The sequence below is a fragment of the Squalius cephalus genome, assembly GCF_949319135.1.
Source record: "Squalius cephalus genome assembly, chromosome: 2".
NCBI classification, from domain to species: domain Eukaryota; kingdom Metazoa; phylum Chordata; class Actinopteri; order Cypriniformes; family Leuciscidae; genus Squalius; species Squalius cephalus.
The window spans coordinates 51,522,805-51,536,122 of NC_137123.1; the positions used below are offsets into that span (position 1 = coordinate 51,522,805).

The window sequence follows — 13,318 nt, forward strand, 5'->3', positions numbered from 1 at the left end:
ATGCCCTTAAAAGAAAAGCAGTGAGCGAGGGAGACAGTCATCTCTGTGATGAGAAAATGATCTGACCTAATAATTTCAGCAAGCGTGAGCTACATTCCTTTGAAGTGGTCACTAATTTAAAACTGCACTTTTGTGTGACAGCTGTTTGGTGTCGACCTTTTAGCTGGGGCACATCTCAAGAAAGAATGAATGCAGGGTGTCCAAAAGTTTCCCCTCGAGGGGAGCTAAAATCATCCTTGTGCTGAGCGGCTTTATGAAACAGAAAATATTAAAGAGGAGAGGGATGGTGAGAAATTGTAAGGGAGGATAAAGTGCAGTCGGCATGTGGGCTGCTCTGAGAGTGAGCTGAGCGAGAAAAGAAGAAAAGGGAAAGTCACCCTTGGAAAAGCAGCCGCCAGCTTTCAGGAGTCTGGTTGGCTCGAACGAGAGCACTCTTTGCATTGCTAACTTACTATAATGCTCCCCTTCTTTTCCACGATGGAACGAAGGGGGAAAAAAGTGAAGAAAATCCTCCATGCACACTAAACCCACACAGAAGAACAGTAGCGCTCCTTCAGTTTGTGAGCCAGCATTCCCTGCCTTCACACTCAGTGTTATCAAAGAGCCAGTGAGTAGCGCCTTTACAAAAGCTTTTGTGTATTAGCAGTGTGACGCTGTCACAGACCCACTGTTGATTTCTGCTCTCTTTCCGGCTGGAAGCAATGTTTAATTCACATAGTTGAGAGACAGTTGACTAGAGTTAATAGCTGAAGTGGGGCAACACTTGCTGAAATGTTTATTAAAATATTTTGAGCGAGTATGTTAAAACAGGCAAGTAAAAAATGTAAAAGAATAATATCAGGAACAGAATTCTGTGGTATTCACTGGAAAACAGCAATAAAAGCCCAAGGGTGTACATTCTTCCCTGGAATTATACAAGTAATTAAATTAGAAATCATTATGGTTTTAAATAGAATGTGTTTGACTGCAGGCATAAGCAAATGGTGCTGAAAATGTTCTGTGGGTATGTGGCATATACAGTATTTGCTAGAAATCTCTGAGTAATCTTTGAGGACCAACAGACGTTCAAAGACCACATCGCAAAGACAGCTCGGTCATGCAGGTTTGCACTACACAACATCAGGAAGATCAGGCCTTTCCTAACAGAGCATGCAACACAACTTCTCGTCCAGGCCCTCGTCATTTCTAGGCTGGATTACTGCAATGCTCTTCTGGCTGGACTTCCATCGTGTGCAATCAAACCTCTACAAATGATTCAGAACGCTGCAGCACATATTGTCTAGCCTGGTAATACCAAACTCTGCTACTTCGCTTTGCTTCGTAGACAGAGTCTGGAATGGCATAATAGAGAAGTGTTTTCTCTCTCGCGGAGGGGGGGGGGGGGGGGGGGGCGCTTGTCTGAAGTTTAAAATCATTGGTTACCCGTAAGCCAATCACATAACGTTTGGTTATGGCGTGTGTTATGCGCATGCTCAGCTGCATCTAACTTCCACTGTAAACACATGTATGATGCGAAAACAAAACCATCGAGCGAAATACCGGAGTGAACATGGCTGTGTGCGACTTTTGCAGATTATGTGAAGTAAAAATCTACGCATCCACGGTACAATCAGCGTCTACGTCACGGCTCTCAGCCCGCCCTCTGTTCGTTGATTGGCCCGGCTGTTTTCAGGCGGAGGAAAACGGAAAGCTATTACGCTGTCTCAGACTGACTACAGAAGCGAAATGAAATTGAGCGGAAGTAAGAAGTCTGACGTAGTCAGGCTACATATTGTCTTCAATGAGCCCAAAAGGGCCCACATCACACCTCTCTTTATATATCTGCACTGGCTACCACTTGCTGCTCGCATCAAGTTCAAGGCATTGACGCTTACTTTCAGATCTACCATAGCACTCTCCTACTTCCACTCACTCTTACGAGTCTACATCCCTACCAGAAGCCTACAATTGGTAAATAAACGACGGCTCGTGGTACCATCACAGAGAGGCAAAAAATCACTCTCCATAAAATTTTTGTTCACTGTTCCTTGCTGGTGGAATGATCTTCCCACCTTCATCCGGAAAGCAGAATCCCTGACATTTTATCAGAAATACAGTGAAAACAGCAATACTGTTAAATATTTTTCAAATTTAAAATAACTGTTTTCTATTTTAATATATTTAAAATATCATTTTATTCCTGTGATGGTAAACCATGAGACATTCTCTTTCAGGATTTTTAATGAATAGAAAGTTTAAAAGAACAGCATTTATTTGAAATAGAAATATGTTGTACAAATCGTTACTGTCAATTTTGCTCAATTTAATGCTTCCTTACTGGAAAACTTATAATCTTACTGACCCCAAACTTTTGAACAGTTGTGTATATAAATATCCACAATTTAAAATATATATTTTTATATTTTTTTTTTCTTTCTAAGGCTTTACAATGCACAAACATGCACAATAATACTAAAGCTTTGACAAAGTTCATAATACATATTGACCCTGCTGAGGACCCTGTGAGTGAAAGAAGTAGGGTCATGGGCACACACAAATCAAACACAACATTTTACCAAAGGTACATTTGGCCTATTCGACGTGCACATGCAAATACCAAAGCATACCTGTCTCAGAGTCAATGCTAAAGTGCTCTGATCCAGACCCTAGCAACTCGTATGAGATCTGTGCATTGGAACGGATGTCGGCATCGGTGGCGGAGACCTGCAGGATCAGCCTACCAGCAGGGGAGTCCTCCGGGACACTTTCCATATAGAATGACTGCAAACAACAGAAAGGGAGACATGTGACAAGCAGAAGTGACTTCAAAAACGGGATGATGGGGCCAAAAAGAAGAGAGAAATGATAGGACAGAGGAAGAGCTTGGTGATAATTGTAAAGCCAAATTGAAAAGAGGGCTAAAAGATTTGCACCGCAGGAGTTCTATTAAATTAACATTATTCAAAAAGGATCACAATAAGTAAAGGAAGCACATTAGCCCTCACAAAACCCTCTCTTAGTGCAAAATCGCTCTCTTTGTTTCTTAAATGCTGCATTTCACATAAGGACCCTTTCAAATCCCTCCTGACATTCTCTCTTTCTCTCTAAGTCTCGTCCCATTTAGCATGCACAGCGGGTAGGCAGCACCCTCCCCTGAACTGACAGAATCAGACTACATGACATTTTGCTTCCCACACACACATACACACAAAACTAACTATCATACCTTCTCACAAATTGGGCTGTTGTCATTGGCATCCAAGACCTTGACGTCAACTATAGCCTTGGCTGTGAAGGTCCCGTCAGTGGCCGTAATGTTCAGCAAGTAATTGTCCCTCTCCTCCCTGTCGAGAGGTTTCCGCACTGAGACCTTCCACTCGCCTTGAGTATGCTCAATGCCAAACTGCCCCAAGGGGTCTCCACCTTCAGAGAGCAAACATGAGAAATGTCAGTCAAACTAATGAACATGAATGGCAGATAAATTGACTATGTATTTGTGTGGTTTTCTGCAGTATGTGTAGTAGCTATAGTAGTGACTCAATTTATATCTGTTTTATTTAACAGGTCACTGTGAGATATCAGTGCAATGAATAATCTACAGCGTTCATGAAGCTTCACTTCTAGTTTTCTTGGACTTCACAACAGTAACACAAAGCGTCTATATAAATAAGTGGCAGTGTGACTTGTTGTGCCAATTTCTGTCATCACTCTACGATCAGGCGAAGACGAGTGGATGTAATGAGACTGTTTTCTGTGCCAGAAAGGGTTCATCTCATCTCCAGCTTGGCATCGATGTTTGCGCTAATTAATTATCACCAGAGCTGAAACATTCCCACTTTGTTTTAAAAGCGTCATTATAGGAAAACTATCCAGTTTTCAATTTAGAATCTCATTGTGATCTAAGTATTCTTTACACAGAAATCCCTTAAAACATGACAATTTGATCACTTCATAGGATATTTTGCATTAGCATTGAGTGGCTTCCCACAAATTGTTAATTGCTGGTACAATAAATTATTCCATTATAAAGTAGTAAACTTATACTATCCTTTCAAATTCAACTCAAATAATAATGGCGGCATGCAACTGCTAAAATTAAACTAGAAGTACAAAATCAACATCAGACCAACCTGTGATAAAGTAGCTGATTTGCTTATTATTGTCCTCTGTGTCCAGGTCTGTAGTGCTAAGAATGGCAATGACTCCACCAGGTGGGTCATCTTCGCTTACTGTGCCCTTATATATCTCTGCTGTGAACCTTGGGGGGTTGTCATTCACATCTACCACTGTGACATCCACCTTGGTACTGGTCATCAGCTGTTCTTTGTCTCCACGGTCAGTGGCTAAGACTGAAACAGTGTATTTATTTCTCTTCTCACGGTCAAGTTCCTTTAATGTGGTAATCCATCCAGTTTCACTGTTGATCGCAAACAATTCTGCAATGTCCTTTGTCTCTTGGTTGGGATCGAGATTGTAAACCACATGGCCATTAGTGCCTGAGTCCAGGTCTGTGGCCTTTACCTGTATAACAGAAGTGCCATCTGGGAGATTCTCCACAACGAAAGCTTCATAAGGGTTTGACTCAAAGAGCGGTCGATTGTCATTGACATCTTTGACCTGGATACTAATGTCCACAGCGGAGACCACTTTACTACCATCATATTCGCTTTGTACTTGTAGGGATAGCTGGTACCATTTGGTGCTCTCGTGGTCAAGCTTCTTCTCCAGCTTCAAAGATCCTGAGTTGGGGTCAACCACAAATACCTCATCCTGGTTGCTCTCAGGAGTATTCCCTTTCACCAGGCTGTAAAAGATTGGCTGATCACTTTCGGCCTGAATGACATCTATTTCTGAACCAAGAGGAAGATCTTCATCTATGGCAAATCTGTAGTGGGACTCTATGAACTTTGGCACTGGGACCTCGGGTGCAAGAATCCTGACATAGACGGGAACAACAGAGGCCTTGGTAGGATTTCCGCCATCTTTTGCTCGTACAAGAAACGTGTATAGTTGGTTCTCCAATCCAATGAGGCTTTCCTTTGTTACAATGACACCACTGAACTGGTGGATTTCAAAATTCTCCTCAACATTGTCTGTGTCCGCTTCAATAGAATAGGTGATGTCGGCATTACTACCTTCATCCATGTCGGATGCTGCAATCTTAAGTATGGTTGTTCCTCTTGGCACATCGGAAGCAACATTAACTCTGTAATCAGCAGCTCTGAACTGCGGGGCATTATCATTAATATCCGTTAAGATCACATTTACAGTGCAGAAGCCAACTTTGCCACCACCATCTTTAGCAATTAAGGAGATCGGAATCACTTTCTCCAATGCATTCTCTCGGTCAAGACTCTCCAAAGTAAAAATCTCTCCATTTTCAGAGATTGAGAACTTGTCTTTAGCAATTTCATTGACTATATGGTAGGTGAGTCTTCCATATGTGCCTGAGTCTTCATCTGTGGCTTGAGCCTCAGCCACCATTGTTCCAACCGGTGAGTTCTCAAGAAGCTCAACCACGTAATCTACCTGGTTGAAGGTAGGATTGTGGAAGTTAGCACTAATAACATTGACCTTCACAAAAGCTGAGCTTCTGAATACACCATCTGATACAGACACATTTATGTTATAGAGAGACTCCATGTGGGGTTTCCGGTGGTTTGATATGAGTATAGCCCCAGTCTTTGGATCTATAGCAAAGTTTTGCCCTTCATTTCCTGATATAATTGAGAATTCAAGTTTACCACTATCCGAGTTGTCAGCATCAGAAGCCTGAACCTGGGTGACAAAGTGGCCACGGGGGGCCAGTTCACTGACCGTAGCTTCATAGACATTCTGTGAGAACACTGGAGCGTTGTCGTTAAGGTCTGTTACATCAATTAATACTATGACCTCACTGGAAAGGGCAGGCACTCCTCCATCCACTGCTCTAATTATCAGTTTATGTGAAGTTTTTTCTTCGTGGTCAAGCATCTGAGTTGTCCAGATTGTGCCTGTGTCACGGTCGATGCTAAAGTAATAAGAGCTCTTGTCTTTATCTTCAACAATCTGGTAAAAGAGCACTTTGTTGTTACCAGTGTCAGCATCTGTAGCTGAGACTTGCAATACAGACGTCCCAATCACTGATGCTTCAGAAAGACTTGCATTGTACAATTTGGTAGAGAAAACCGGTGGGTTGTCATTAACATCTTCCAAGATTATGTCAACAAACACTTCAGCTTTGGCACCAGTTAGCGAGTCGGTAGCTCTTACACTAAGTTTATAGGCTGGGTGGGTCTCAAAATCCAAAGGCTTTAAAACCTGAATGACGCCAGTATTGAAATTGATGGAAAACTGGTTGAGAGGGTCCCCTTCTGTGATTGTGTACACAATTCTAGGGCCTTCTGAGTCATTAGCCTGAATGTGTGCAATAGGTGTTAGTAACTGTATACTCTCTGGGATCTCCAGACTGTAGAAGGCTTTCTCAAACACAGGCATTGCTTTGTTTACAACCATTATTGGCACTTCAATGGATGAGGAAAGTGCTGGTTCACCTCCATCTCTGGCTATAATGGTGATTACAAATTCAGTGTTAAGTGAGTCTTTCTCAAGCTTCTTTGTAAGTGAGATTTCACCATCAATGCTGATCTGAATAAACTCATTTAGCTCCTGGAGATGGTAGTTGATTTCAGAATTTCTGTCAATATCTGCATCAACCGCAGTCACTTTTGTGATGACATGACCCACCTCTGTGTCAACCTGCACTAGTGCCTTATAGGGTAAATTGACAAACACAGGTGGGTTGTCATTTACATCCTCAATTATCACAGTGACGAGGACATGGGTTACATCAAATGACTTGTCTTCTCTGGTCACCTCGACCACAATATCAAATATTCCTTGCTCTTCTCGATTAAAGGGTGTGCCTGTAGATGAGAGTACTCCCGAGGTACGGCTTATTGTGAATCTCTTATCAGGGTTCAGAATGGTATAAAACAAAGGCTCATTGACTTGGTTTCCCACTGCAGCTATTACGGCTAAAGTCTTCTTCTCTAAGGAATTTTCTGGCACAGAGGCCTTATAAGATTCTTGGGTGAACCTCAGAGTACTCTCCTTATTCTCTCTGACATTTATTTTTACTAAAGCTGTTTTAGAAAACCTGCCATCAGACACCCTCACTCTGAGCTCATACCTGCTTCTAAGCTGAGTGACATTTTGAATAGTGATAACCCCTGTGACCGGGTCCATTTTAAACTTCTCTCCAATATTGCCTTCAACAATAGAGTAAAACAGCCTTGAATTTGGACCAGAGTCTGCATCTGATGCATTTACTGTGATCACTTCCACTCCTTTGAAAGTTGGCACTAAGACTGTGGTTTCATATAGATCTTGGCTGAACTGAGGCGGACAATCATTGATGTCCAGGATCTCAATCGTCACGTTAGCAGCCTTCTCTGCAAAATGACGAGGGATTCCCATATCGTGGACTTGAACCGAAAAGCGAAACACAGATCTTTGTTCATAGTCCAATTCGCTGATGGTTCTGACTGCACCAGTGCTAGAGTCGATTGCAAAGTAATTATGGGCAAATGGCTCCACAATCTGATAGACCAGCCTCGAGTTAGCATCACAGTCAGTGTCTAACGCACGGATGACAAGTGGTATGTTGTCTTTGGTGAGGACTACACTGTTGACTGGAGAAGACTCGCTGACCATTCCAGTAAACTCATCTTGAATGAATACAGGTGCATTGTCATTCTCATCCTTCAAGTGAATCAGTAGAGTAGTGTTACTTGCCAGACCGGCCATGTTGGTTCCCTGAATGGTTAGTTTATATGAAGGAATAGTCTCATAATCCACAACCGAATGGGTCACAACAACTCCAGAGTTGGGGTTGATGTCAAATGCTCCATTCATGTTTCCATCTTTGATCTGATAGAATACTGATGATTGGCTGTTGGCGGTAGCCAAACATACAAAGGTTCCAGGCAAAGCAGTTTCACTGACCTCAGCAGAAAACTCGTTCTCTGAAAATTTAGGGATGGCATTGTCAGAAATAGTGACAGTTATGTCAACAGCAGCAGTAGCACTAAGAGGTGGTATGCCTTTATCAGAGGCTTTCACAGTTAGCTCAAAATGGTTCTTGTTGCTACGGTCCAGCTCCTTTCCCACACTGATGGTGCCCAGGATAGGATCAATGGCAAAGGAATTGGCAACATTTCCTAGGAAGAAAAATTAAAAAGATGCATCACTCAGATTTCATTTTCAGGACTTTTTAGAACTCATTCGTTTAAACCTTTGGTGTAAAACTTTAAACTTTAAAGAGGAAAGTAAAAAAAAATCATGGATGCATTTATTCAAAGTCCTTCTGTAAGCATAAATCTCTTTGTTTTGCTTTATTTATACTGAATATTTGAATTTGCAGTTAGTCGATGAAAGGAAGCGGCTGTACTGCCTAAGCGTCAGTCATTCAGTATGTTATCTGAACAATGTTTGCTGTCTCACACACACATATACAGTACATTTCAACTAGCTTCTGTAATCTCAGACATTTCAAATATGTGCATTCTCAAAAGGCCACTTGGCATCATTTCTGTGCTATGCTCTGCTTTCAAAACTCTTACAGTTTGATGGACTGCAGGATCATTGGCTGCCACATTCAATATCTCCCACATTTTCAACTCTAAGTGGCCAGCATGGACCGCTCCTGTGGCTCTCTCAACAATATTCCATGTTAAAACTAAGACAGCATGATAGGTTTTCAAACTTACAGTCTTTTTCTACTTCCTTGCCTTTTCCATGTTCAGACATTTCATACATCATATGTACACATATGTAGTTTCCAGGACAAATTGGATTAACGTCAAGAGCAATCAAATCAATCAGATTTATTACCTGACTCAATGCTATAGATGATCTCAGCATTCTGGCCTTTGTCTTTGTCAAGAGCAGAGATCTGAAGCACCACAGAGCCGATGGCAGCAGATTCAAACACACGGCCCACATATGGTGAACCAGAGAACCAAGGTGCATTGTCATTGGTGTCCTGCACATTTACAATCACACGCACCAGGTTCCGCTTTACAGGAATGTCCTGATCTCGTACCTGCAGTGTGGAGGGCAGATGAAAGGATAAAAAAGCAATTCTCCAGTAATTTCAACACTTTAATTACCAGCTTATGCGAAACACATCAAACACTTGCAATGTCTAATGAATTAAAGCAACTACAAAATGCCAGGATAGTTTAAGCTGATGGATGGCTGATTGGCTGAACATTTCTAAATCAGACAGAAAAATCAATTGGATAGATGATGTAGATAGCAGACCACATGATCTTACCATGACAGTTAGTGTATGTTGGTGCATGGTTTCATGGTCTAGTCTCTCTGCAGTGTACAACACTCCTGTTCCAGGATCTAGTCTGAACTTGCGTAGACTGAATGGGTCAGTGCTGCTGAGGAGGGTGAAGGTAAGCTTGTTCTTTTCATCCTGGTCTGTAGCTGTAATCTGTAACACTTCTGTCTCAGGTGGGGTATCTTCAGGGACATCCACTTCATACTTAGACTTAGAGAACTGAGGACGATGGTTGTTGGTGTCAATCACTTTAATAAGAACCTGTAAAAACATACAATAAAAAGTCAAGTAAATAATTTAGGAACTATAAAGCCTTGTTAAAAGTATGTACAGTGTAACAATTTATTTTCATTAATAATGATATGATAACATGATCATTGATCACATCACTGACATTCTATGAGGAATAGTTAAAACCATAAACTAAACAAGTAAAATATCTGGCTAACAGAGACCACTGTAAGAAGGGCAACAGGAAGAGAGTGAGAGACTGACTGAATCCTAAATGTAAACTAATATGCAAATTCACCAAGGCTGAAATTCATTCAGTATTTCAAAACTGTAGAACAAAACTGATAATTTGTGAAATAGATGAAGATCAGCGAGACAGTAAGGATAGGCCTGTATAACAGCCAACTAATTGTTCAATGCTGTTGACTAGTGAGTTTATCTACATTTATCCATTTTTTAGTAAGGACTACGGATGCTTTTGAAAGGATTAATTAAAAGACACAACCTCACATCTCCGTGCCTGTCAACTCAGGTAAACCCTCTCAGGGAAGCTGGGTGTCTAAATTATTCCTCTTTAAAGCATCGCCCCTGCAGCCATCAAAGCACAGCTTTTGTAACAAATATTCAACAATATATTTCTAGACAATTACTACTAGATTTCAGATCACCTGCTGTGAGCAAGGTTGTGAATAATCTGTCTCTGATTGTTTGTGAGGACTATGATGGCTACATGCAAATTTGAATAAAAGTTATATTTATCCACTTGTTAAGTCATGACATAATGAATTTCTGTATGGAGATAAAGTTTAGGTTAATTATTTTTCTGGAGTACTACAGCACACTATGAGTGTATATTAGCACTATGCATATTGGGATTTGGGATTTGATAGAGTGTTTGAAGACTGAAATAATTACACGTGACATTTGTAGAATATCTGTCAAGTACCTTATCTGATCAATGTTTAGTTGACATGAATAACCAGCCTAATTATATAGAGCAATTTTAAGACAGATTAGTCAGCTACTAGTTGTTTAGACTACACACAGACTATTGATTTCTTTTCTTTTTTTTAAGTTGTAGATTGCACATCATGACATTGAACTTCATTTATGTTTGCTGTCCATTAACTCAGGGAATCAGAACTCCTATGGCTGCTTTAATATTGACTGGATTAATACCTTTAATAACTCCGGCAATAATTTAAATTCCTGGTTACTTATGACTTACATTCAGCAATGAATGTAAGCAAACCGACATGAATCCAAATGAGTTGTGGCTGGTTGTGATAACATTGCATGTTGACATTTTCTATGGTTAGGAATGATTGTATTGTGAATGCACTTGGATGTGTTTCATTAACAGTTAAAAGTCCTACAGCGAGTGAAATGCCAAGGTTATTCCACTGCATACTTATGAGCATTTTGACTTTTTAGCAATGCTCAATGCACACACTTCTTGTGCATCAGCTTATGCTAGTATAGATAGCTCATTTAAGCACAGACACATTTTAAGTCTATACTAGGAGCTGTGTTTATACAATCAGACAAACTTTTATAAAACCAGGATGGAAAACAAAGGGGTGAAATGCAATGAATTATTAAAGTTCAACATGCCAGCCATCAGGTGGCGCCGTTTTGCATAAAAAAGGTTATAGCTCATCGGATCCACTGATTCAAACCAGAATCCTCAGAAATAAATTGGCCACATATGTGTCCCTCTACTGACATATGTTTTCAAGTGACTGAACAGGAGTGAAAGTAGGAATATGAGGGACAGTTTTAGTATGTCACAGAGTTACGACTGAATGAATTTACCGATCAGCAACCGTAAAAGAGTGCATCGTCTGGAAAGCATGAAAGCTCTATTCTAAGCATCAAATTTGCGTACAAACATTTCATAAATATTTTAATGAGCAGATTCTCATATACTCTAAACTTGGGCTGAGTTAATTCAGTGACATATCAATCTATTAAATTACATACATTAGGTCCTTTTATTAACATTTTTATATATGTGCATATAATTCTAATTCATATATTCATTACATTTCCGAGAGCTCAGTTACTGAAGAAGCAGGTCATATAAATAAGCATCTCTTCATGCATTCTCACTGAGGTCAGAGCCTCTTTTATAAGGCATCACACTTGACAAAAGCGAAGCGAGTCAAATGTAAAACTGGTAATGAAGATTGGTCTCTGCTGCGCATTTGCAGCAGTTTCAGTTATAATCGAAATACGATATAGCAATGCATCACCATGTATCGAATCTAATGTATATCTAATAGCGAGGTACTTGCCAGCTGTACTCTAACTCATCATTTGCCTTAAATTAAACATCTAACATATACTACTACTACTGTTCAAAAGTTTGAGTCGTCAGTAAGATTTTTTTTAAGTATTTTATGCTCAACAAGGCTGCATTTATTCGATCAAAAATACAGAAACATTTCTTATTATCACAATTGAAAACAGTTTTTAATTGTGATAATAAGGAAGATCAGCGAGACAGTAAGGATAGGCCAGTATAACAGCCAACTAACTGTTCAATGCTGTTGACTAGTGAGTTTATCTACATTTATCCATTTTTTAGTAAGGACTACGGATGCTTTTGAAAGGATTAATTAAAAGACACAACCTCACATCTCTGTGCCTGTCAACTCAGGTAAACCCTCTCAGGGAAGCTGGGTGTCTAAATTATTCCTCTTTAAAGCATCGCCCCTGCAGCCATCAAAGCACAGCTTTTGTAACAAATATTCAACTATATATTTCTAGACAATTACTACTAGATTTCAGATTTCAGCCAATAAATAAATACAATTTTACATATATAAATTTAGCTGTTAGCTGCCACTTACTCTCAGCTCAAGATTACCCCATGTGGGTGTGAGTGTGGACAATGTTCACACTTGTCCTGACAGCATCAGCACGTCCCCTGTCCCCGAAGAACATGTTTGGTTTTATCGAATGTCAAAGGTCAGGGAAGAGAAATCTTGGTCATTTTCTCTCTTCTCTTGCCTTCTTTCTCACACCTTTCCCTGGAGGCATGCAGCCTGGCCCTGGCAGCCTGGTTTTCTTTTTCTTTCGTAAATAATGCCAGCACAGACAGTCAACTGAAAGCACCGGTGTAAATAGATGAAGCTTGTAGCTTGTATTTGTTTATATTCTGCCTGCTTTCCATGATGCTTTCTAAGCAGCACGACAGGCTTTGCGACTGTGATGCAAATGTACAGGGAAAAAGCTCAAAGGAGCTCCACTAATGTCTAACACACATAGAGAAAGAAGGACAGATGGAGGGATTTGAGAGGAAGTGGTGAGTGAGGGAGTGATTAAAGGAAAATATCAGAGAGTGTGAATGACAGATGAAGAAGGATGCGCATGTGAAAGACAGAAAAGGAGAAAGATGAGGAACAGAAGGGAGGCACAATAAGAATAAGAGCAAGAGAGAGAGAGAGAAAAGCAGAGAGGAATGTAACACTATACATGAAAATTAAGATCTATATATGTGAACATGATATATATACACACATCAGATGATCCATAAGGTACAGCCTACTATTGAAGTGAAATTCTAGTTACAAAGTTCTACCACTTAAACGGGCATTATCTCCCACACATGGACATCTCTCAGGCTGGGTTAAAAAAAAAAAATACAGACAGACAGACAGACACACACACACACACACACACACACACACACACACACACACACACACACACACACACACACACACACACACACACACACACACACACACACACACACACACACACACA

General features: G+C 40.4%; 1 protein-coding gene across 8 annotated transcripts in view; it reads right to left on the reverse strand.

Moving 5' to 3' along the window:
* fat1a (FAT atypical cadherin 1a) overlaps positions 1-13,318 on the reverse strand; it is a 92,750-nt gene that overhangs the window by 21,104 nt on the left and 58,328 nt on the right. For all 8 annotated transcript variants that reach the window (XR_013818746.1, XR_013818747.1, XM_079846838.1 and 5 more), the window contains 5 exons: positions 9,299-9,574; positions 8,854-9,064; positions 4,110-8,180; positions 3,206-3,402; positions 2,607-2,760 (listed from right to left, as the gene is read on the reverse strand). Coding sequence is in view for 6 of the 8 variants with exons in the window: in XM_079846838.1 (XP_079702964.1) it covers positions 2,607-2,760; positions 3,206-3,402; positions 4,110-8,180; positions 8,854-9,064; positions 9,299-9,574 (4,909 nt within the window). In the remaining 2 variants the exon portion in view is untranslated. The remainder of the gene's footprint in view (positions 1-2,606; positions 2,761-3,205; positions 3,403-4,109; positions 8,181-8,853; positions 9,065-9,298; positions 9,575-13,318) is intronic.